General features: G+C 43.5%; 1 protein-coding gene across 1 annotated transcript; it reads left to right on the forward strand.

Moving 5' to 3' along the window:
* The first annotated feature begins 3,330 nt into the window (after positions 1–3,330).
* Positions 3,331–24,437, forward strand: ADPRHL1 (ADP-ribosylhydrolase like 1). The gene is made up of 7 exons (XM_059839643.1): positions 3,331–3,870; positions 7,652–7,816; positions 12,811–12,936; positions 15,498–15,638; positions 18,691–18,818; positions 22,299–22,431; positions 23,520–24,437. Exons 1-7 carry the CDS (start codon positions 3,657–3,659, stop codon positions 23,675–23,677), a joined length of 1,065 nt encoding a protein of 354 aa, XP_059695626.1. The 5' UTR covers positions 3,331–3,656; the 3' UTR covers positions 23,678–24,437.
* Positions 24,438–25,883: the final 1,446 nt, after the last annotated feature.

A 25,883-nucleotide genomic window follows, 5' to 3' on the forward strand; every position in this document is an offset into this window, starting at 1 on the left:
TTGTCCTCTATCTTCACCCAGCTGCCATCCTTGTCCAGTGCTTTCACCAACCATGGGCTGCTTTGGTGTTGCACAAGTTTTGTCTTTTCCTGTGATAGTGAAGCTGCAGGTGTTGATAGTTCAACCACGGCAAGCCTGTTTTCTTTACAGTGTCAGCACCAGTAACTTCCCTCAGCTGATGCCAGCCAGCATCTCACTCACCAAAAGGTACAGCCCTTCTGAAAAAAGTGTCATGTTTTACAACCACAAACCTGTTCAGCAAAACATGTTTTCTGAACTTTTTATTTTCTGCTGTGTGCTGGGTAGAACTAGGTGACACACCTCTAAAATTAACTTTTTTGTTCTAAACTGTTGACAGAGGGATCTGCAACTGCAGCTGCCTCTACAACCACATCTGCAACTGCAGCTGCCACTACAGAACATACTCCATTTCAGACAAGTGGGTCAATGTTCACCTCTTCATGAGAAGTGCTGGGGAAACTCAGGGGCATTTACATTTTGATTGAGTATTGGGATACTTCCTCTTATTGGTGCACATATTTGACCAATTCCCATGGGGGGGTTTTTTGTGCCTCCTTTTCCCAGCAGTTAACTATTGTTTAGCAAACCCTATAGGTTTCATGTCACGGTCTCAGCCTTCTGTCAAGACAGTAAAGAACTCCATCCTGTGGTAAAGGATCTTTTTCCTTCAAGGCAGTGGTGTAAAGCTGTATGGAAATAATTCATCTTCATTGTTTAAGAATTGAGTAAAACCAGTTTATTTTTTCCCGGATCTCAATGAATTTGTTTTAAAGGAATGATCTGATGCTCAAGTAAAATCCTTCACTTCAAGAGCTGTAAAAAGACAGGTCTAACAGAAGTCTGGCACCCACCTGGCATCAACTTACTTTTCCAGGATATGGCTCTGCATCCTTTGGATGGGTGAACTTGGAAACAAGAGCATTTCTCTGCCAAGTGTCTTTTAATGGCAAAGGATCACTGACTCAGTCATGGTGGAAGGAAACATTTGGGGGGCAGTCCTCTTTTAACCTAAACAGGGTTTGTGTCGAGCCAGCATCAGTCCAGCTCCGTTTGCCAGTTCCTTGGTTTGGAGCAGAGCTCAGTGCCTGCCGCGTGCACAGGCTCTGCCAGGGCCTGGAGCCCATCCATGCACTTCCCTCTACTGGAGGAGGCACAGGAGCCACATTTGCCAAAGGCTGCTTTCATGTTCTCACCTCGGGTTCCAAATGCAGTTGAGCTGAAACAACAGTGTGTTGCCACCAACACAGACAAGCCTTTTCTATGTCCTGCCTTCCCATTCCTTTTTTTAGGGATTCTCCCCATCTGAAAGCTGTCATATGTACACTAATGAAAAGACACCCAAGATGCATTTTAATATGATTTACCAAATAGTTTTGCTAGCTCTGCTCAGGTCTTCTCCTTTTTTTCCTATTGTGAATAGTTACCCAACACCTCATGGAAGTAATGTATTTTATCTCTGTTTAAGACATGTAGGTATATTTTACTAGCAATTGTCTCCTTTATGGGGAGTAGGAGTAGTTTAGTGTATCTAGCCTACCTCCGCCCAGAAAGCTCACAGTAGCTGGAGGTACCACATGAAAAGGAGATCATGTGTAATTAAAAAACAAAATAAAAATGTCTTCCCTGCATGTTCTATTTTACAGAGTTGAAAAATAGAACTTCTCTGAAATTTTCTCTGGGTTTTTGTAATAGCCTTATGCCTAATTTGGGCTGTGTTCTGAGCAGCTGAGTGTGTTGTGTTGCTACAGAATGAAGTCTATGGGAGGCAAAAGGGCAGTGCAACTGCCAGCCACATTCGGAAGAAAAAGATAAATGGAAAACTAAGAATAGCTTTGCCCATTTTCAGGGAGGAGCCTTCCATCTGATGAGGCCCTTGCTAGCTCACCACAGTGCCTCAGCAGGTGATTCCTCCTGTCCTTGCTTTGCAAGTTCAAATGCCCACATGCCTCCAAACCGTGATGCTATGCAGGAATAGAGAACAGGTGTGTGCCACAGAGGGGTGGATGGACCAGTAACAGAGATGTCAACGTCAGTGCTTGTGCCTGGTGTGTTCTGTAAGCTGCCCTGGCCTTGGTTTTCCATTTTTAGTGTTTGTTTTCAGACACGTGGAACGTGAGGCAACCTGCAGAGCAGGGGTGACTCTAAGGTTACCTCTGTGTTGCGTAAATGTCCTGGTTGTGGGACGTGAGGCTTGTTCCCCCTGCCCCACACAGGGCTGGCATCCACCACTTGTGGCAAGCCAGCCCTAGAACAGGCTGGCCATGCCCCACTGATACTTGTCCCTGCATATCCTCTGGTCCCTAAAGCATAGTTGTCCTCTTTTTCTCCTTTTTTTTTTTTTCCTTTGGCTTTTTCAGCATGGCTCTGTTACTTTCTAGCAATGAAAACACACTCTCAGAGTCCTTTTCTGTTAACCAATTCCCATCTTTAGAACCAAGAGTACACTAAGAGAAGCTACTTTCACCATTTGGGCACTTTATTTCTTCTAATGTAGAGCAGGCACGGCAATGCTTCTGTGTGTCCTGAAAATCCATTAAGTACAGAGATATTTCTACACAGGTCAGTAACTCAGACCGTGATTAACTTATTGCTTATTAACTTGTTGGTTTGGGTGCTAGGATGATGCATCCCTTACATTGCTGGTCTTTTCCATCTGAATAGCAATCAGTACTGCCCTCTGAAAAAGATCAAAGAAAACAAACACCTTTCCCCTGGTACCAGTTATCAAAATTACAGTCAAGTCAATCAATGCGTTCTGTTTACCTCTCTATGTTTATATTTACATTTCTATTTCTGTCTGTAAAATAGTATCAATTTGTGAGTCTTAAGGATTTTATTAGACACAGGATGCCATTTCAATACATCTTTCAAAATAGTTTCCTTCCAGAGTCGAAGTGTGGACTGACCTCAGCTTTAGGAAAAAGTCACTCTTTGCCAGGGAGTAAGAGGCATGGAACTGAAGTTGGTGTTTTGTTCAGTGTTTATCCGTGGGTGCAGTGAATTAGCAGAACATTCTTGTACTAGGTGGGACAGAACAAGAAAGCTGTTAACAAAATATCTCCATAGGATGTAATTAGAAATGGGAGAGGTTATCTGCATTTCACTTGATTTCTTACTGCTTAATCCCTCCTTCTAGAGTGTGCAAAGCCTGGAAAACGGCTTTTATAATAGCCTTTACTTCTGACTGGTCCCTGAGAGGGAGGCTGACAGCATATCAGAAACGGGCAGAAGAAAAAATATTAATTTACATGTTGTTGGATAAATAAGCACCCCTGTGGAGGCATCTGTTTTTCTGGGTGTAGAGTTACTTTGGCTGGGTAGGGCTAAGGATCTCCTGGCTTGCTTTAAGCTGTGTTGCAGAAATGAGGCTTTTGCAGGTCGCTCTTATAGTTTCATTGAACAAAGCCCCTGCAAAATCCCTGGGTTATGAAATATTTCCTCTCTGTCTGGTCCCAGACAAGAGATGGCATCTGCAGAGCCAGAAAAGGAAGTCCTTGCCTTATAGAGAGGGCTCTTGGTGTGACACAATGGCTGATATAAAGTGTCGGGGGAGCTGAGTTGAAGGCAAAGGAACAAAGGAAGATCAAGATTCGGTGGCTGTCTCAGGCAAAAGGAAAGTGGAAAGTGTCTTGGGCATGGATAAATTTAAGGCTGCACTTGTTCTGGCTGGGGTAGGGGATGCTCTCGGTTATCGCAATTTCTCCCGCGAAAACAATGCCTTAGGAGCAAAAATCCAGCAGGAGCTGAAGGAAATCGGAGGGCTTGAGAACCTGGTGCTCTCTCCTGACAAGTGGCCAGTAAGTGACAACACGCTCATGCACATGGCTACAGCTGAGGCTGTCATCACAGGTAGGTACGGCGGGAACAGCGACCACGGTCTGCAGAGGAGCTGTGGAGCTGCTGCATTTCTTAGAATAAGCCTGATTGCTGGGGAGATCGTGAGAAAGCGTGTCAGAAATGCTGCTTATGGGAATGAGAATGTGCATTAGTTTGGCTGCTCCTGTGACCCTCTCACAAACTGGGGGTCTTGATTTCTGGAGTGTGGACAGGCTCTTCCTATATTTCCCCTAGAGATATACAGTTGGTTAAAGACTAAAATATCACATGTCCAGCATAACAAAATATTGCCAAGTAGATTATCCGTATGCTGGAGTACTTCAGGGAATAATATAGCCACTAGAGAGTCTTCTGTAACAGATAAGAATTCTTCTGAGTGCATTTTTCAAATGTTTGTGTCCAGGCTGGAGTAGAGTTACCTTAGTACCTCTTTCAGGCTAGAAGCACTTAGTGCTGTCTCCTCTTTGCTGCCCCTCAAACAAAGGGTTGCATCTGCAAAAACCTATTTGTTTTATAAGGAGAGCTCCATGTCTTTAGTCCAAAAAGTATCCTAACATACCGTATTTATAATAAAATCTGTGAGAATAGTGGAAGTTATTAAGATGTCTTCTAAAATCACAATGGTCTGAGAGAGAACATTTGTTTTTTCTTAAGGTGGGGTTAATCTTTTTAAGATGAGAAGTGTTTGTATCAACACCTTACCCATGAAACTAGAGCCTTCTGAGACTGGCAAGATCATAGAAAGTACACCAGAAGACAGTGACCTCTCAACAGTATTTTGCTTCTTCAGAATGATTCAATTTTTCTTAAATCTCTGTAGAAGTATTCCTGATTTTTCTCAAAACTCATAACACTGGATAACTACCAGTAGCAGAAGCTCCCAGTGTAGCAGAGTATCCTTGACATCAGTGAGGTTTCCCTTGTGCTAGTGTTTCACTCCTTTATCTGCCTGCTTCCAATCTGCTCTAAATTTAGTAGGTAGAGATCAGTTGAAGAGTGTGTAGGACACTTCATACTTGGCTATTAGCTAACCAATGGTTTAAGGGGTAGCTAATACACTAAAGATAAGGGTAAGATGTCAGCCTATCAAGAAAAAAGATGACTAGCATATTTCTGAATATAGGCTATGATTAAATACATATCATATGTTCCTTGCTAACTTCTAGGTAATCAAGTTGGTTAGAACAACAGTAAAACAATAATTCTTTTCTTAAGTATAGCAGCCTGTAAATTGCTCGAAAGAAAAAAAATTTAAACTACTTTTTCCATTGACTGTGTTTATCCTACACTCATTTCTTTCACCTGGTCAGACAAACATTTTACAAAGGTGCTTTCATGGGCTGGAGAGGAAACAACAAGATGGAGTAGGGAATTTTAGAAAAAATCTTCATTTCAGAGTAACATTGGTGAGTGGGATAGAATGAGTCCTTCTCCTGCTTCCCACAAGGGAAACAAGAACTGCTCCAGCCCACAGCAGTGTCTCCTGACATGGAGAATGCAAAAAAGCCCCACGGCTTGCTCATGGCCCAGCCTAGGTGCCAAATCACCCTCATCAACAGAGTGAAGCTGAAGAAGGTGAATGTTTGTGAGAATGAAAGCATCTGCCACCAGCCCTAGATTCAAAAAGAAGGGAAAAAAAAAAGGAGGGGAAATAAGCAATACAAATATCTCTGTTGTTCCCTGTCCTGCTCCCTGCATATCCTGTTTGCCTGGCTGGCTGCCTGCTGGCCACAGCATTCCCCAGACACTCATCTGCAGTTGCAGGATATTTGTAGGCTGGAACATACTTGCCCACGGCTCAAAGCCATGAAGACCTGCTGTCATTGTCAGGGCACTGCCCTCGGGGAGCTCTCAGCCGGAGGCTGAGGCAGCAGCCAAGGGGCAGGCTTGTGTTGAAGACAGAGGCAGTTTGGCCAGCGCTTTGGCAGCTGCACGGAGAGCAGCCCAGGAGGGGCATGGCCACAAGCAGCCTGGGCTGTGGGCACTGCTACAGACTGAGCTGCTGCTCCCCAAATCCACCTTGAGCCCTGACTGAGAGGCTGATCTGACAATGAAGGACAGACAAAACATCTGCTTCCAGGAGGAGTCTGTCCTATAAGGGAGTACATCAGGGAATAATATAGCCACTAGAGAGTCTTCCGTAACAGGGCACTGCCCTCGGGAGGAACAAGGACAGCATCCTATAAGGGAGGAACAAGGACAGCATCATCAAATGCAGGGAAACTATCTCAGTAACAACAAAAGCGTTGTCGTTTTCCTCTCTTGCTTACACAGGGGTTCAAAAAAAAAAAAAAATAAAAATAGTTGATTTCTAAAGAAAGAACCTGTCCAATTGATGGCTGAGACAACAATCTGGCTCCAGGCTTGGGAACCATGGTGGGCCTGAACAGCCTGGAGATGCTGGACCACAGAGACTCTGTGCTCTCTGGACAAGGTTTCTGCAGGAGCTCCCAGCCAGTAAACCCTGCTTCTGGCTCCCATCTGGATAAACTGTGATACCTGACTCCTAAATCTGGAAAGAGCTGGCAGCTTGAAAGTGTCTTGTTTCTTCAAGGATCTTATGTGGGATGGCCAGTATTACTGGTAGTGTATTATTTTATGTGAAAGAAGAGGAATCTTTGTTCTACCCTTCATCTTCTTTTTTGCCTGCCTCCAGAAGTGGTACTTTAAAATGCCTCTTGCTTCTGGGACTCCAAAATTTCTCCTAAGTTAAATTGTGGGTTTCCAGAATTCACCCTCTCTGACAAAATGAAGATATTTTTAGAAGAACTTGCCCTCCTGTGTCATTCAACCTGTGCAACTAACCAAGTATTAAATGGGGTTTCTCTAAGTATGTAGAAAATATATGAGTGGATAAATCACTTTGGCCTCTGTTCCTACTGATTACACAGCTGTAATAGATGCCAGGGGAAGGTTTTCCTTGACATGAGTCAAGGGCAGGATTCTTCAAGAGCAACAACAGACAACATCAGCTGAGAGAAGCAGCAATACTGAAGGAACAGTCTATGCTGAACAGAGGGAAGGTTCCTCCTTAGGCAAGACTGTAGGACTTTGTAAAAATAATCTATAAACAGATGTTGTCAGCGAATTTATTACAGAGAGAAATTTATGTGCTGGAAACTGCCTTCAGGCAGTAGGGATTTACTACTCTTACTCATTTATATAGTATTTTTTTAAAAACCTCACTGTTCATGATATTATAAGATATTTGGAGCCCTGCACGAAAGACTTACAAATTTTAGACAAAATACATATAACATACAGGTTAAAAAAAGGAAGTCACAATTTGCTTTTGTATCTAGTCATACATATCTCTTAAAGTGATTCTGTAATGTGGTAATTTCAAAAAAAAAAAAAAAAAAAAGGCTTTCATTTTTAAATTGGATTCACGTCTGTAAAGGCAGGGGCAGAGCCAGGCACAGTTGGCTTTACCCAGACCCCATGGCAGACACTCTGTCACCTGACAGTTGATCACCTCTGTAATGACTTCACACCACAGAGCTTAAATAAAGGCCCTCAGCAGCTACTGTTGATTAACAGAGTGCTTCATCATGCCAGTGGAGGAATTAAACATGGAAAGAAAAGGAGAGAAAGATGAGAACTGAGAGTCAAGACCATTCTCCCTCCAGCTTGCTGTCATGTTGTGTAAAAATGTGACAGTGGCACCAGAAACGTGACTCGGTATATTGGAAGTGGAAACAGGAATATTTCTCAAATGCACAGTGAGCTTGCTTGCATGTTTTTTTGCTCCTCTGCCTTCACACAACAACCTTCTCTCCCCTCCTCTGGGCAGATTACTGGTGTTTGGAAGACCTGTACCGGGAGCTGGTGAAGCGCTACGTGGATGCTGTGGAGAAGCTCTCGGGCAGGCGGCCGGACCCCGCCACCATTGAAGGCTGCAGGGAGTTAAAGCCAGACAACCACCTCCTGGCCTGGCACACACCCTTCAATGAAAAGGGTACAGTACCACTTTCCTTGTAGAGGGCCTGGCTGGAATAATGCATGCTGTCTGTGTTTGTGGAAATATGGAAATTGTTTCCTTTCCCCCCTGACATCAAAGGCCACTACCCCTGCAACATTTCCATGCTCGCCTGAGGATGACAAGAGATCTGCCAAGAATTCCTTCTGTAGGGCACTGTGTCCTCTTGTAAGCAAACCCCTCCCTCTTCACCATCTATTTAAAGAGACTTTGTCCTTGGCTCTGTGCCACAGGGTCCAGATTTTTGTCCTTGAGTTTAATGGTTATTTTAAGAAATATTTTCTGCCATTTTTCCTTTAAACATTTGTAGACTTGGATCTTTTCAGTGAAACCATATCTGAAACCAAATGCCAAGCCTGTAAATTGCTCTAAGCACCAACACATTCACTCGTGGGAAAGCAGAGACTTTTCTCCATTTGGATGCCCTGCTAACAACTATGACTGTTTTATTGATAGTCCCTAATATTCCTACCCTGGTTTACCTATGACTGTTCCTCTCTTTCTTTCCCTTTATGATAATTTACTTTTACAATTAATAAAATTTCTACTTAAATAACATGCATGCAGCCATGTGCACACCCACACACACAGTGCAATTCATCCTGAAAGCCTGTAGAGACACCCCATTATCAGAGGAGGGGCACCCAGACAGCCAAAAACGGTGTCAGCTCACACCCATGGTGGCTGTGTCAGTGTGACACTCAGCCACTGCAGAACACACTGCCTCAACAGAACTGCCTATTGATGCAACACCATGGCAAAGACCTGGTGGCACAATGCCATGGCTATTTCTGGGTCTCTGCAACCAGCTTTCTCTGACAAAAAAAGCATCTCTCACTTGTCTCCCACTCCTCACAACAGCTGCTGGGAGTGAAAAGGGGGTATTCTTCCCACCCTGCTATCAGCCAGCCAGATCTGAGAAAGTGCCCCTTTGGCAGCTGTGTTTTGTGACTGACAGTGGATAAAATTTGGGGAAAATAATTGTGGGAGCTGCTGTTGGCCCCAAGTAGCTCTTAACATTGTTCGACAAGCAGTTGAGTATGGCTGTTGCCTGGTCCACTGCAGTGTTGGAGCTACCACTCTTCTCTCAGCCTTCCTCCTTCCCAGCTTTCCATGGACTATCTGCTTTGGGATACTCTGGGCTAGAAGAATCTAAAATTAATTCCTTCCTTGAGATCTGGCAGCTAAAAGCCACCTTATCCATCTGGTCTGACAAATAAGTATTTGGAACATCTCAGGAAGCCTTTTTTTCACCCTGAGAGCAGAAGAACCTGAAGTGGAGATGTTCTGTCTTCAATGGGACCCAACAGTGCTATGGACATAATTAACTTTTAATTGAATTTCCACAAAATTCTTAAAGCAAAAACATGCCACAGGCATTGAATGCCTAGCAGTCAGACTATATTTTGGATGGGCTGGAACCAAAAGGCTGATTTGCTGTGGGCATTCTATCTTATCTTGCTTCCAGCAATAATTCATGAGTCAGCATTCATGGACTTATCTTAGGTGATTTTGCATTGCTTATGGATGGTTCTCTGCTCAAATTCTTGTGGGTTTAGTCAGCACACTGAATCCCTAAGTCAAATTGCCCTGTGTCTCTGCCACCTCATGTCATGCTCGTTGCCACACTCATTGCAGAGATACCTGGGTTATGTTAGAGGCTGATGAGATTCCTGTGACCACCAGAAAACCTGCCCAAGATTGTCTAACACCTTCCATTTTAAGAGCTTGTTTACAATTTACAACATGATAAGCACAAGGCTAAAATTCTCTCCATTAAGTGTTTGCCTCTGTTTGTAAGTACTTGTTTAAAGTTTTGATGCAGGTGTGTCTGCTGTTTCTGAGACACGATAAAAATGTTTTGACCCAGTGCCAAAACTTCAAATTGTTCAGAAGAGAATCATTGATGTTGTAGAACTGGAACCAAAATTTAAATAAGGTAGTATCCCCTGAGCCAGATATTTGCTTTTGGAGTGACTGCAAAAGGCCAGTCAAATGGTGGGTCAAATACACCTGTATCATGTGTATTTCAGGCTGAGACTGCTGCATCCAAGCAGGTCTTTATTTGCAGCTGTGGAAGCAACTTCTGGGCCTCCTGGAAGCAATTGACAACTTTTTGCAGGTGTTCTTGGCAGAGGAGCATGAGGGAAAAGTGTGAGGAAAAATGAGGAAAGTGAGGGGAATGTTGAAGAGAAGGTTAAGCTGCAGATGCACAGGCGATAAAGGTGCTGGGCCCTAAGTTTTCATGCAGAATGATCTGTAGTCAGAAAAGGCACATCCTCTTCAGGGCTTAGCATCCATTACCCTAATCTTTGTTATTCTACAGGTGTAGAGTGAAGAAAAACACACTGAGGTATGACATACTAAAAAAGAATAATGTAGTGCACAAATTAAAAGGAAAAGTGATAGGTACAGCAAAAATTCACTGTTTCCTGCAGGACAGCAACAAGGGATTTCTAATGAAACTTGGAGGTCATGAGCTCCAAGCAAGACAAAAAAAAAGGACTTCACACAACATCTACATAAGCTGTATTACTATTTTCCAATGCCAATTTGCAGATGCTATAGTTCATGTGAGTTTGAAAATGAGCTGGGCAAATTCGCTCAGGGGAAATCCTTCAAGGGTTTTTAAGCAGAAAGATGAATAGCCAGCTGCCTCCTAGATCAGGGAGACAAATTGTCAGCAGCTTAGTTAGTACAAAGGGATAATGTCACTGTACTTCTCTTTTACTCTTTCTTGAGTATCCTCTTCATTGTCAGACATGACGAGTTGGCTTGACCTTTGGTCTGGGCATGGAGGACAGTCCTTATGTCGTCACATGTGTCACCCCAGTTGCTTGGACTAGTCTTTGCCTTGTGTCCTTAGTTCAAATGGTAGATGTGAGACATGGGAGTTTGCTCCCTGAAGCCCTGTCCAGGTTTAGTGCTACTCCATGTGATGGAATTTTTTGTTACAGAGTTTACTTGTCTAATTCTGCAGAAGGTTTTAATGGAACTTCCCAGACTGTAGGAAAGCAATGAAGTGAGAAAGACAAGCTCCTCCAGACCAGCAGTCAGATTACCGTAGCACATCTTCCACTTCAGATATACTGAGAGATGTTATTTAAAGAGCAGCTTTGTGTAGTGCAAGAACCTCCCCTCTTGGATAACCAGCATGGACCGTGTCCTTTGGAGAAACCAGGTCTGCACAGTGAAGACTTTCATCTGCTGCTCTATGGCAGCAGATGATTTAATGAAGAGTTTGGTCTTGCAAGCAGGAGATATTTCTCCCAGTTGAGGGGTGCCCTGGAAGACTGGATTTCCTTCCTGATTCTTCCTTGTGGTTTCTGTGTGATCTGTGGGCTAGGCAGACAGTTTTATCTGTTCCTGGATAGCTGCTCTAGGGGAGAGGAAGAACTCTTTTCCTAAGGGGGAAATTCAGATATTGCACCTAGAAATGCCAGTAGGTGGTTTATGTTAGTTTGGCTCAGGCTTCAGTTTGGTTTGAAGTAGATCTCACTGCCACTCCCACTACTCCATTTGGATCACACTCATAATCTTAGGACATTGGAGTTGGAGCCACTTTCTCAAGCTGGCATGAGACTTGATGGTAAGAGGTGTTCCAAAAGAGCCCCTGGTGCTTTGCTGTCACAGCAGACAAAGCCCAATGGAGCAGCTGAGGGCCCTTCTCCAGATAAGGGACTGAAAGCTGTGACCTGGCTCCTTGGCATCTGCTGCTCCAATTCACTCTGGCCCCCGAGTTGCTCCTACTATGCCATCATGCACACAAATGGACATCCTGCCTTTCTCCATGCAGCCTGCCTGGGAAAGACAAGGAGATTGGGCTCCTTTAGCTTTACATAAGCTAAAATTAGGTGGCATAAATATGCCCCTTATCTTCCAGGAACCTAGAAGAGAAATGCTGATTGCTCTCAGCTATTCCCAAGGTCACCGGGAAGTGTGATTGAGCAAAGACAGTGCTGAAAAATGCCAAGTACTTTGAAAAATAGAAGCCTATCCTTCTCAGTGTGGTTGCCTGCAATGAGTTAATGCTTTTTTGGGCATTGGCTCACCAGCTGCAAAGAGAAGATAATCACCTCACTGGTGCCTGGTAGAAGATAAGCTCATTAAAACTTCTCAGGGATCCTAAAATTACTGTGATAAGTACTGCAGAGAAACTCATTAGTAAGTTTAACTCCATTCAATGAAGTGTATAAAAGTTGAACACCTGGGATCACACATTCAGTGCTAAGGATTAAAAGAAATTCTGAATTAGCTCTTCAATAAACAAATTCTGTGCTACACGGGGGGTGGAGATTCCCAAGACTAAGCTTGGTAACTGTAGGCTGTAGCACAACAAGCACTAATTTCAGGTTACATGGGAAACTTCAGTTCTGACATTGGCTAACTTTGTAGGATTTGGCTCAATAGCCTATAGTTTCTTTTGGACACGTTATTTTCATATGTAGCAGAAACTGGTGAGGCTCTCCAGGATTAAATATGCATTAAAATTGAAAGGTGAACTGTGAAGCTCTTATAAAAGTTTTTTAATTGTGTGTTTACAACTATAACATAAGGGTGTGTGGAAATGTATCTGTTTCTCAAAGCTCTGTTTCTGGTGTGGATACCCAGAGCAAGAAAACAGCAGTATCAGCCAAAAATGAGTGAAGATGGGAGGAGAGTTTGGATCAAACAAGTCCTGTGAACAAGAGAGCACAGGGCTTTCTGAGCCCACTGTGGTCTTCATAGCACTTGATTATACTGGAATACACCTGTAAAACCAGAATGACTATGTAGGACCAAAATTCCTTACAAGAAACTTTCAAAACTTGTACCTCATTTTGCATGGTAATTTCCCATTCCCTGAGGAGTTCCCTTCCCACACATGAGCTGAATTAATGAAGTGTGCTTGTCTCACATTTTATCAATTTTATAATTTTATTTGTGTGAAATCAGTCTCCTTTTAAAGGCACGGTGTTGTCCTTTTGCTTTAGGTTCTGGATTTGGAGCCTCCACAAAAGCCATGTGTTTAGGGATGCGATACTGGAAGCCAGAAAGGCTGGAGTCACTCATTGAAGTGAGCATTGAGTGTGGACGAATGACTCACAACCATCCCACAGGTAATGCCTGCACTCTGACATCCCCTAAGGCAGCTTTGCTCTTCTGCAGGGACTAACATGGCCCCTGTGATCTCCCCTGGTTAACCCACTTCTGCTTTGCAGGCTTCAAGGCCTCAGTATGAACTTTGCTTGGTGACACATACATGTATGTATATTACTTATGTAGGCTTATATATTTGCTTGTATACTCTACTGACAGCATCCTCAAGCACAGTTGTTTTCTCTCCTAAAATCCCAATATGTAAACATAACCTGCCTTGTCCGAAGCATATTCATGTTTGTTGCCCTGATCAACTTTTAGGATTCATGTATATCTAGATGACTCACTGTTAGCACTCAAATTTATGGTTCAGGGGACAACAACATTTTTCTCTTGGCAGGTTTTGTCATATCCAATCACTGTAGGTAAAGGTAGCAAAAAAATCTAACTCCACATATTTTAGGATACAATCTGAAACATTTTCTAAACAAAACCTAAATAAGCAGATTTAATGTTGTTTTTAATATTCAGGTCTGTCATTTTGATAATTTTATGCAATGTAAACATGTATTCATTCTGTCTGTTTTAAACAGCAATAAATAAAACCATAATGAATGATGACATGTTCAACACACTCAGTGCTATAAAGCAGTCAGAAAAGTCATTAGGATGCCATAAAATTAGGGAAAAGCATTCAAAACAAAGCAGAAAATTAGGCTGGCATGTAAAGTCCATGACATATTAGCAGCCATAAGACTGCTTGTAGTCCGTGTCCATTATGTCAGAAAGGGCTTTATGAGACCAAGAAAATGGCAGCAAGGAGGATACAAGTTGCCTGACACCTTCCACACAATGAGAAATTACATCCAGAAAGAGTTTTCAGCTGGGAAAAGAAACAAGTAGTACAGCAGGAAGGCAGGAAGGAGAGGGGTGGAAGGGCCACATGCACCTCACTGCCATCCTGAAATGTGTCAGGGAAATGCCAGTTATGATCCTCATAACTCAGCTTCAGAAAACCCAACCAGTGTGTCAGCTGGGACTGAAACATGAAGACAAAGGAAATACTTGCCCATGTTATGCACAGTGAAGCCTCAGACCTTGCTGCTACAGGCAGCTGCAAAGTCCACAGGTATCCCTGGGTTCAAAGGGGACCAGACAAAGACGCTGTCTTGTCAAAATTAAACAAGCTGTGTAATTAGAATGGCCCCTAAAACTAGCTTGGTTGCTCTGGGGAATGGAGAAGCCAAACCACTTCACTCTGTAGCTGCCTCTGTCCTACAGAGGCGAACACCTTGGCTGGGCGTGCCTTCTTCCCCAGTGAGAAGCAGCAGGCTGTGTGAGGGCTGCCGTGAGCAGGGGCAGCAGGGCGACACCAACAGGGGGTGGGCAGCCTGGGGAGTGGGCAGGAGGAGACTGCCAGCCCCTGGAAACCTTCAGGCACACCCCAGCCTCTGCCACCCTCTGAGTGAGCTGTCCCACTGCCCCCTGCTTGCCCTTTCATTCACACTCCAAACCCTCTGCTGCCACCTTCACAGTATGTGTGGCCCTCAAGGATCTTTGTGGCATCTGGGCTAGATGCTGTCTGTCAGAGTGAGACCCTTTGGGCTGGGTCGACCCGGGCTGTTATTCTCTATGAGAACACCTCTGGGACTCAAGCTGGACGTGCCTTGGGCCTGACCCAGTATTGCAGGTCTTGTGGCAGAGGGAATTTGTAATCACCTCATCTGGGCTTGTCACCTCCTAAAATAGTTTGTTTTACCTTTAGCAAAACACACAAAATTCATGATTACCTCTATGCATGAGTGAATGCTTTTGGACCCATGCACTGAGATAAGCATCTGCATCAATACTTTGCTCAGCTAGGATTTATTTAGATGACTGACTGGTTTCCTTAAGCTTCTTTTACACACTGCACCAGGTTGGTTTTTTGCCCTTGCCAGAATGCCAAGAGGACAAGCAAATACAAGAAATGAGCCAACTGTTTCTGGTGTCATGGAAGTGTTGAGTGCCCATGAACAGTTATTTGTAATATTTAAAATGTTGAAATATTTGTAACCAAAGTAGAAGACCAGCATGTCTTTCTTGGAAAATTTCTTCTTTCTTCTAAGGAAACATGGATTTGCTCCCTTAGAGTCAAATGAGCCAGAAATAGGGTTAGATTTAGCAACCACCACTCTTGGGCTGGATGATGCTGTAAACAAGCTGATATAGCCTGTAATTGAATCACTTTGTAGAAGTCAATTATTTCATGTGACTTCAATTAGAAGATTTTCAGTATCCCATTGGTAGATGATGTTTATTTTTGACCCCTACCTCAATTTCTATCACATTACACCACTGAGAACAGAAGCTCCCTTCCATGTAAGATAAGTCGCAAACCAACAGGCAGCACTCATTAGCCAATAATCTCGACATGCCACAAGTCAGGCTGCAAACAGGCAGAGATGGGTTGTGTACATTTGTTAATCTACCTGATAGCCACAAGGCATTCCACTGGTGATTTTATGAGGAAAAACATGGACAAAAAGGATGGTACCAGCACAGATGCACACTGGTAATCCTCATTATTTGTAAATTCCAGGTTTCCTAGGGTCCCTTTGCACAGCTCTCTTTGTGGCATACGCAATACAAGGGAAACCTCTTGCTCAGTGGGGCAGAGAGATGATGAAGGTTGTGCCCATGGCTGAAGAATACTGTAAGAAGACCATTCGTCACATGGCAGGTACTGAGTCTGGATCAAATGTTTATTTTCTTAAAGCTATCTTTAGCTGGAAAGGCACTGAAGAAATGTCACTCCCTAGTCTTTACATCTTGCTGCTTTCCCCCCTCTCCTCCCTCCAGAGGTTGTCCTCCTGCTTTCTCTGCTCAGAGAAGTAAGCTATTCACAGGTGGTGCCACCTTTCTCTACCACCAGTTAGTTGCCTGGTGTATGGGTGGCAAAAATACAAAGTAAAATAGCAATGACCGTGCCCTTCTGCACAGTTTTATTTTTAGGGAATCTTCAGAGATTTCTGGGCAGGGGGGAGGAAGGAAATTATATTTAGCAGGTCATTAGGCAAACTGACGAGATTAATTATTCAGCTGCCTTCCATCAATTAGAGCAGTTCAACATCTTCCTTAAAGAAAACCACTGACACTCCTCATCCTGCCAGGAAAATTTCACCTGCAGATGCCTCCTGACCAAGAGTTAGCTTTTGACGGCAATTCAGATTTGTCTTAAGATACAACCTGTTGTATCCTTGTTTTAAACAACTAAGTGTCATCCAACTCCTGAACTTGATACTACCACTTTATTATTGCTACGCATGTGTTTTTTGGGGCAAAGGTACTTTAGTCCCCCCTTGCCAGGAAGCAATGCTTGTAATGGTGAGACCTGCCGTGGGCAGATGATTATCATTACATGGAAACATCAAGGTAAGAGATTAAAGGACAGCTGTTGAGAAAGACTGAATTCTATAGAAATCTTTACTCAAGAGCACTCAGAAATTAAAATTTACCCCTGAAGAAAAGCTGCTGCTTTAAAATCTGAAAGGAGCCCTGGGAAGGCTTTCTGAAAGACCCTGCATTTTCATCTGTGCCTCATTGCACACCAGGATTTTTTTAGCAGAGACCCAAGAGGAGCAGGTGCAGGATTAATGTGATCAAGCTTCTCTCTGAGTGGCTTTGCAGCAGGTCCCTGTCACTCCACTGGAGCAGGACCCCTCGTGTGGAGGTATGTGTGCTGGGCTCCTGAGGCATGCCCTCCAGCCAGTGCCCGTATTGTTGAGCTTCATCCTATTTTGGTAATGGGAAAAGTGTCCTGCATTAAAGTTAAGCTCCTTGGCTGCTGAGATGTTCTGCAAAGAAATCCTGCCAAACAGAGTCCTCCAGTTTTAGAAAATCCTATTTTAGCTATATTATCCCCCATGGATAACAAACAGAGAGTTTGTTATCCATGTCACAGAGAGTTCGACTCTACACCCCTCTCTGATATCCAGTTGCAATTACTGGCCAGATGGTTCCATGGACCTGAATGTGACCATCACCTCGGCTGGGCTCAAGGGATGGTGCAGAGCCTTGCTAGGGTTAGTGCCATGGGATTCTGACCATGCTACAGATCCACACAACAAAAATCTCCTTCACCTGCTTGATCCCTCTATTTCTGAAACTGTGGAAGAAGCACCTTGCTTGTTAAGGTGCTACATAGAAAACACTCAGTTCTGAGGCATTTGTGGTTTATTGTCATGAGGGAATTAGGGGGAAAACCCCCACAAACAAACAAACAAAGAAAAAGCCAACAAAAATGAAAGAGACAGGTCAGGTCACTCACATTTCTAAAAACTGTCATAACCAGCTGCTGTAGTGGGTGTTGATAGTTTACATTTGCTTTGCTTACATTTGTTTTCCTCTAGGTGCTCTATATGCATCTAGATGCTCTCCTTGGCCTGATGGCTGTAAATGCCCTTTCACTCTGTTTCTGTAAACACCTCCCCTTTTTAGGGTTCTGGTGAATGGAATAAGGCCAAGCTGGGTCACAGTCTCAGAAAAAGGGCTGCTGGATGTTTCCAGGTGTCTTGGGCATGTGGTCAAAAGCTCATCACTGTCTGGGGCTGGGGCACTGGCAGCTGACAACTCTGTGAAAGTATCAGGTCCTACAAAGCAGCTTGGATTTTTACAAAAAAGCCCCTTAAAGATCTTAATTGCCAAAGAGAGTCACCACTGTGGCGTTTTAGGAAAAGAAGCAAAATCAGATTGCATCCTTCAGGTGAATGGTTTGGTTGTGCTTTGTGTGTGCTTCTCAGCCCTGGCAGCACACACCACTGAGCAGCCAAGCAGGAGAGAGACAGGGAAAAAGTAGGAATGGTAAATTTTATTTTACACAGTCCCATCCCAAACTGCTAGTTTACCTTGGCATACTTAGCTATCCAGGCCACCTCACTGTTCTCTAACTCCTGACCCCTCTCAGCTTGCCAGGCAGGGTTTCCCTCAAGTCTCAGTTCTGCAGGCAGGTGCATGTGTATGTGCTTAACAATCCAGTGTGGCTGACTTAGGTGCTTTTTTAAGCCTTTATAAAAAGGGAGAACCAGAGCACTGGCTTGAAAAAAATCTAAATTTAATAAGTTTATTTTCATGGGGAACATTAGGCATGATGAGAGATCACTTCCCAAAGTGACAGAAAAAAAGAAGACAGACATATTGATATTAAAAAAGGCTTATTTCTATGGGCACAGGTAGCAGATGTGTGTGTTATTTATCCCTTTGCTACATTCAATATGGATTATAATATATGCAAATGAAAATTTTGGACTTTCCTATCTGTTTTTTCCTGAATGATCACACAATAAATGCTACAAAAATAGAACAGAAATACTGAAGAATTTATGCAATTAAAAGTTGATAGCTGAGGTAGGTGGCAAATTGTATTTAGGATGTGGAAGCATTTTTAGATATTTTTTAATCATAGTAAAGGAATAAAAACTGACAAAGAATTGATTATTTTCTTTTTGTTGACTCTTATCTTTTCCTTGGAGTGCTCTTCCATAAATTCTTGTAAAATTTCATCTTGATATATATTAAATGACATTAAAATAGCACAAAATTCTGAAAGTATTTTCTTTATTGCATCCTCTGTTTTCAATTAGAAATCCCGCTCCATACATACTTAGTATGTATGCAGTACATTACTGTAAAATACCTGGGGTTTCATGTCAGTCATTATCCTGAAAATATGTTAAAGTAGAATTGAAAATGTTCTTGAAATGAAATACTACATCATTAATTTCTTTTGCCTTCAGAATATCAGGAGCACTGGTTTTACTTTGAAGCCAAGTGGCAGTTTTATTTGGAGGAGAGAGAAATCAATGAGGAAAATCAGAATCAACCTGTCTTTCCAGCTAACTATGATGCAGAGGAGAGAGAAAAGGTAACTGCAATTTCCAAAAGTTCTTGGGATGGCTCTGAACCAACAGAGGTATTTTCAAAGAGACCACTATTTTTCAACTGATGACAGTGCCACTGTAGTCAGGAATTTTTTTTTAATTTTAAGAGAGAAAAAACAACTCTCATCCTTGACCCCAGTTTATGTTAGCTTAAAAAACCCCAAACAAACAGTTACCACCAGTCCTGGGTTTGCTGCCCTGGGAGGAAACAGTGCAGAGAGGCAGGCTTAATGGTCTGGTACCCTGAGCAGGTACAAAATATGGGCCAATGTTATCTGAGGGTGGAAAAGGCAAATGTCCTGCCTAGGGCTCTCATTAAAGCCTAATGGAGCTGTGGCCAGAGTCTGACAAAAATACCCCCAGGTATTAGAGTCTGGATTTGGTCATGTTTAGTGGAGGGTGTCCCTGCTCATGGCAGGGAATTAAAACTCAGTGGTCTTTAAAGGTCTCTTCCAATCCAAACCAGTCTATGATTTTTTGGTCCTTTGAGCAGAAGGCAGACATCCCAAGTGATTGATTTGCTGCCAACCTGGGCTCTGCCAAGCTAGTTTTAAATGTCTTGAGATGGTGTTTCACCACATTCCATGAGATACTATTTTATAATGTACATGATCTTTTCTTTGCTGGTTATATCCTCTTAACTCGAGAGAAATAATGTGTCTTCTTCCCTGCTGTTTACAGCTATCTGATATGGGCTGGCACCCCCCAAAGCTCTCCACTTAGCAGTTAAGCAATAAGTATGTGGTTCTTGGCACCTTTTGCCATAAATCAATCCCTTTTTTTCCAGATTATGTAAGTATAGTTCTATGCTTACAAGTCACTTCGTGTATTTTTAGGTGATTATCTGTGCAGTGAAAGATGCCTTTGGAAGTCCAATTGACTGTGGATAATAAGAAATTGCTCACTCTAAATATAAGGAATATTCCCTTCCAGGTTTATTTTACTAATTCAGTGCCATGAATTTGCTACTAGTTTTATATTCCTTCCAGTACTACTGGAGTCTCTGCAAAGCTTTAGGAGAGATTAAACCAAACAGTAATTTCCCATGATTATTTCAAGAGGGAACTGTATGAATTTCTAATGCAGAAGCAAAATTTACCTTCATTACCCTAGCCCAACTATGTTGTCCTACTCAGCTATGTATTTTGATGAACGAGAAAGGAAAAATGGTGCTTGACCCTCAAACTCCCCCATCAGGCAGAGATCATAGCCTGGCAGAAGTCAAGACACTTTATTAGTGTGCTAACAGGTATGGAAAAAAGCGATGATGAGAAGGTAACTGTTCGGCCTGGCTTTTCCCCAGGAGTGTCCTCCCTTTGCCTTCCCTCCAGACTAGCTGTCCTCTTGTGTTTGGGAATACAGCCAGTTGCCTTTCCACATGCAGTTAATAGAGCACCAGTCTCTGGCACAGCCCGTGCCCACGGGTCACCACATGCAGGTTCCAGCTTGGCCAGGTGCACCTTTCTGCCAGCTGAAAGTAAGGGCTGCACTTTCAGTATGTGAAAGTGAAGCCCTCAAACGTGGCTTGGATTGATCCAAGCATGTTTCAAAGGCAATTTCCCTCCCAAAAAGAAGTCATACTCTGAAATGCTTAGCAGCAAAAGCCACATTCTCTATAAGTGGCATATATAATTTTTCAGTGATGTGCCTTTGGAAGATGTTAGATACAAGAGAATGGGCAGACATTGCTCAACATATGGGATCAACCTTGGTTATGCAAACAAAATACTTGCCTGACTCACTTTCCTGTGATGGACACAATGTGCTACAAAATGAGGGATGAACAAAAGCAAAGTCATCCAGGACAATTAGACTATAAGGACCTTGCTTCCTTAAGATGGAGTTACTTAAACCAGCAGTGAGAACCCAGAAAAGGGGGGGAAAAAAACACTGGAAAAGGAGTGCTAGCCAGCAGGGGGTCAGCTCCTGAAGGGTGGGGAAGTCAGAGGCAGCTGTAATTACTGGTGGCAGGGGTTGGCAGCAAGGAGGGGAGATGTGAACTACCCCCTGGGCTTGGCAGCAGCTCAGTGCCTTCAGCAGGAGAGTGCATGCTAACACCCCATCCAAGTCCTAGGTCCTTGCTGGCCCACCCAAGGGAAGCTGGGCTGGTGCCACAGCACAGCACAGGGCTGCACAAGGGCACTGGAGCTGAAAGGAGAAGGAAGCAGTTTGGGAAATGCTGCCTTGGGGCAGTTAAGTCCTGCCAGGTTCAGTCCCAGGACAGCTATCTGCAATGTAAAGCTGTTTCAGCAAGGCGAGATTACATCGGACGTGTGCAGAGCATCAAGGATGAGGAGGAATAACTGGGGTGACACTTGAGCAGCCTGGCTGCACACCCAGAATAGCCCCTTCGTGCTGAGCCCTCCTGCCTTTGGTAGTAGCATTGAAGGTCTGTCTGTGCTGCTCCACCAGCATCCAAACTGCAGCAATAGGGCTGGAAATTTGCATGGGGCAGAGGATGGCATAAAGGCATAAATAATCTCTCTAAATTGTAAAAAAACAAAAAACAAAAAGCAGCATAGAATGAAGCTGTTGTCCGACTCTGCCACGTTTGATGTATGTGTAGATAAATCTCAACCAAGTATGAAATAGCTCAGGTGAAAGTGAATAGAGAGAAATGCCAACCCTTCATACATGATGCAGAAGCCAAGAGCCAGGCAACCAGCAACATCCAACTTGCCATGATGTAAGTTAAACTTCAGGAAATAAAGCGGCCCATTTCTTAATAGGATGATTTTTTTAACTATAAATTTATGCATGTTGAGATCATTTGGGGATTTGGGGCCGGAGGTACCTGCTCTAGAGAGAATCTAATTTTCCTTTGCAAATTTCCAAACTAGGTTTGGAGCTCTCCTAGCTTCTTCTCCTGGGGAAGAACTGTTTCTTACATTTGCAAATTATTTTCCCTTTTGTTCAACAACTGCTTTTAGAAAAGGAGAGAAAAGGCTGGCAAGAAAAAGACAGAGAAAGGGGCTTGAATTACATAGTCTAAAGAAATTACTGGATCAGAACATTTTCACCCCCCATGAAAATTTGGCTAATTGAAACATTTGCAAACGTGTGACAAGAGGAGTTGAGAATATTCCCAGAGGCAGTAAGAGGACTGACAAAATATGTCCTTACCAACCGTAATTTTTTATATGATAAGGAATTTCTAGGATGTGAACTTGAAATCTGTCTTGATCTACTTTTTGGCATTTTTGGCTTGCTTAAACCAGCCTCTTGGCCTGGTGCATTAAGCTGGAGGGCAGGCTTACACCGGCACCTCAGGCACCGCCAGGGCTGCTGGAGTTGCTGCTGTGGCTCGTCCCAGGCCGCAGCAGAGGAGGCACAGCACAGCCCTGCTGCCCTTTCCCAGCCCGAGGAGCCATTCCCGCTCCGCAGGGGAGACGCCAGCCTGGCGTGGCCGTGCCCCAGGCCTGCAGCTCCAGTGCCCCGCCCTGACAGAGCTGTGTCTCCCACAGACTTACCGGCGCTGGAGCTCCGAAGGCCGGGGGGGACGACGAGGCCACGACGCCCCCATGATCGCGTACGACGCCCTGATGGGCTGTGGGGGGGACTGGACGGAGCTCTGCAACCGCTCCATGTTCCACGGAGGTGAGGGTCCCTGTCCCCCCCTGCTCCCTCGCCAGGGCCGCGATAGAGCCCCCCTGGCTGTCATATCCCTCTGTTGGCCAATCTGCCATGTTGTCTGTAACATTGTCACCTCTGCTTTTAGCCTCTAAACCCCATTGTTCTGGCAGCAGCTGCCACACAAGCCATTTACAGCACTTTTCAAATGCTGCTCCATCTACATCTCATGGTTCCACCAGAGGTACATGAAGTCTAAGTCCAGTACAGCTTTCTAAAGGGCTGACAGATCCTGACAGAACACAAGCACCTTTGGCAAAGCAACCTTTTAGCTGCATGTAATGAAACCAAGTTAGGGAGAAAAATAATACAGCACCCAAACAAGTGCCAGCCAAATAAAATCCAGCACTTGAAGGCACACAGTTAAGTACTTCCACAGCTTTGTGAGAGGGAACTTTCTCATTAGCAGAAGCATTGTGCTGGGCTTTTGGGAGCGCCAGCATAGCTGATGGTAGGACCAGCCCTGAATTGCCCACTCCCTCCCTGTGTGAGGCTCTGCCTCCCTTTGCAGAGGCTCTGGGCCTCTCCCCTGCCCCAACACAGTGGTGAGAGCTCACAGTCCCCACTGCAGACCTTGGCAGGCACTAACCCACAGGCACTGCATGCACCGAGCCCCACTGCTCCTCAGCAGGGCTGGGTGTTCTAGAGCCTGCACTGTGCTGTGCAGAGGGAAGAGACACTCTCCAGTCCAGAACCTTTGTTGTATAGTAGACATCCCTGGAACTATTATTCCCTCCTTTGTTCTTAGCAATGGCTAGCTGCCTACAAGAGCTGCTGTGCTGGTGTAGATTTTCCCAAAACCAAGTGAGCTCCCAGCCCAGGAGTGTGCACCACAGTGGCACCTCCATGTGCTTGCCTTTGCACCACTTTCTTGCTTTAGACATCCTTTGCCTTTAGGACTGACCCAACATGCCCCCACTTCGCTCCATATGCTGGAATACATGTGGAATGCTCCCTCCATCAGTGTGGAATGCTCCCTCCTCCAGGCAGGGCAGTTTTTGGCTGTGTGTGAAGGTGACACTAAGAGAGCACTGCAATTGTGTTTGAACCTGCAGGGGAGAGCGCGGCCACGGGCTCCATCGCGGGCTGCCTGTTCGGCCTGGTCTACGGCCTGAGCAAGGTGCCCAAGGGCTTGTACCAGGACCTGGAACAAAGGGAGAGGCTCGAGTTCCTGGGAGAGAACCTTTACCGACTATCCATGGAGGAAAAGTAAAGCAGTTTCTGCCATTTTTTCTTTCTCTAAAGATTATATCAAACCCTGTAGATATCTGACTGGCATTCATGGTGAAGGAAGTAGCCGTGAGTTAGTCTGAAGAGCTCTATGTACATTGCGTGCAAGTGAAGATAGCTGAGTTATTCGACTGATTAGAATCATTAGACTGATTAGATATATGTGATATTTGTGGGTTTTTTACAGATGTAGGGATTTCTAAATATAAGGAGTGCTGCTTAAACCTCAAATGACAAAAAAGAAATAAAACATCTTTTGACTGATTTCAGTCTAACTTGCTATAATACCACTTCTTAAACAGCTGTTTCCAGTAATTACACATTTGAAATTAATTTTCAGAACTAATGCTTTCTTGCAAAACTAATGGTAGTACCCACTCACGGGGATATTCTCTGTATATTTGACAATCCTTTCACCACCGTGTCCCTCCTTGTTCTCAAATCTAATGTGTCTGTGACACTTGTAAACCTAATGTCTCATGGATTAGCTTTTAATGACTCACTGATCCCTGTATCAGCACTGTGGTGTAAGGTATTGTTACATTAGAAGCTTCCAGAAAAGGAAAAGCCAACACTAAAAATACCTCCAAGGAACAAGCAAAGCATCAGTGTGTCTAAAATTTCTGATCAATGTGTCTAAAATTTCTGAATTATGTTTTTATTCTTATTCAGTCTCCAGAAGAAAACTTTCTCTAAAATATAACTGGCTGAAATATTTGTAAATAAATTAATCTTGCACTATTTTCTAAGTATCAGTCTTTATTTTTAGATTGTACAGATTGTATGTTGCTGTATCAGTATCAGAATTTTTGGCTGAGGTCTTCAACCAGTTGTAATAGGTCAGCAGTTAGTCTGTGATACATTTCACAAGTCTGAGCACCATGAAAACCCCAAGAAGAAAAGTTACAACTGCTTTACCTTTTTCATTCCCCCCCCCTTCATTTTATTATCTTTTGTTCTTTTTTTCCTTTCCTTGCCTAGCTTCATCTCACATTTCCTCTCCAAGTTATTTTTCAACATTTCTTTTTTTCTTCTTTTCTTTTTTCTTTTTTCTTTTTTCTTTTTTCTTTTTTCTTTTTTCTTTTTTCTTTTTTCTTTTTTCTTTTTTCTTTTTTCTTTTTTCTTTTTTCTTTTTTCTTTTTTCTTTTTTTCTTTTTACTTTTTATTTTTTTCTTGTCCTTTTTTTCATCCTTTTTTCTTTTCCTTTCCCTTTCCCTTTTTTTCCTTGTCTTTTCATTTTTCCTTTTTCTTTTATTTTCTCATTTTTCAAGAAAACCAGGAAACTGCGATTGGGTTAGAAGTTGCATACCATAAACAAAGCAAACAGTAGGCTTGATGAAGGAGATCCCAATGCCCCCAAAGAGCAGCACAGGCACAAATATGGAATCCTCAATGAAATAACACAGAAGTGAGCTCAAAATTTGTTCCCACATTTAACCTCTGGTTTTACTTTAGAAGTTCAGAAAGTGAGGTCTACATAATACTTTCTCATATCCACCATGCGTGATTGCCTACATGGTGTTGGTTTCTCCTGTCTTTCTCCAGCTGCTGAACTGTGTTTTAAAAAGATAGCTAAAAATACATGAGTACTTTCCTACGCCTTTTTCCATGTAAGCCCTTGCTGGAATCATCCCTGGGATGTTGTGTGGCAGACCCAGGAGCAGGTGATGCCTGTCAGTAGGAATAGCAGCCTGCATGACAATGTCCGTATGGGAAGGTTTCCGTACTGCGCCTTACCTCTCGCTCTGTTGTTGTAGCATGTTTTCTCTTGGCAGCTTCGCAAGGTGCTTCCTTGTTTGCTTTGGAGATGTGTTAAACCAAAGGCAGCAATTGTGTCAGTAGCTTTTGGTGCCAGAGAATACCAAGACTTTCTGAAAACATTGCTGCTAGTTTAGGATGCCTCTAGCACTCCTGTAATAAATTCAGCAGTAGAGAAGAGAGAAGAACATATTCTGCATAAGGTAGGACTTTTTCTAGTACTTTGGCTTTTCTTCTTCCTTTAGAAAAAAAAGAATCACTGACAAATATTAAGGGGATTTATAATTTTTTCCACTTCACCTTCTATCCAACCTGAGCAGGACCAAGTTGTGTTTCAGAGATCAGTAGGAGAATCTCATTGAAAAATAAGGACTGACCCTCTAAAGCACCATTTCTGCAGCTGTTGGGGTGAGCAGTGCCTTGGCCATCAT

The sequence above is a fragment of the Haemorhous mexicanus genome, chromosome 2, assembly GCF_027477595.1.
Source record: "Haemorhous mexicanus isolate bHaeMex1 chromosome 2, bHaeMex1.pri, whole genome shotgun sequence".
NCBI lineage: Eukaryota > Metazoa > Chordata > Aves > Passeriformes > Fringillidae > Haemorhous > Haemorhous mexicanus.

What these genes read in the sequence shown, in the direction of transcription:
- ADPRHL1 (XM_059839643.1), top strand. Translation starts at nt 3,657, where the DNA reads ATGGATAAATTTAAGGCTGCACTTGTTCTGGCTGGGGTAGGGGATGCT. An exon ending in CACACCCTTCAATGAAAAGG is followed by an intron (nt 7,817 to 12,810) that starts GTACAGTACCAC and finishes CTTTTGCTTTAG; the next exon opens with GTTCTGGATTTGGAGCCTCC. An exon ending in GACCATTCGTCACATGGCAG is followed by an intron (nt 15,639 to 18,690) that starts GTACTGAGTCTG and finishes TTTTGCCTTCAG; the next exon opens with AATATCAGGAGCACTGGTTT.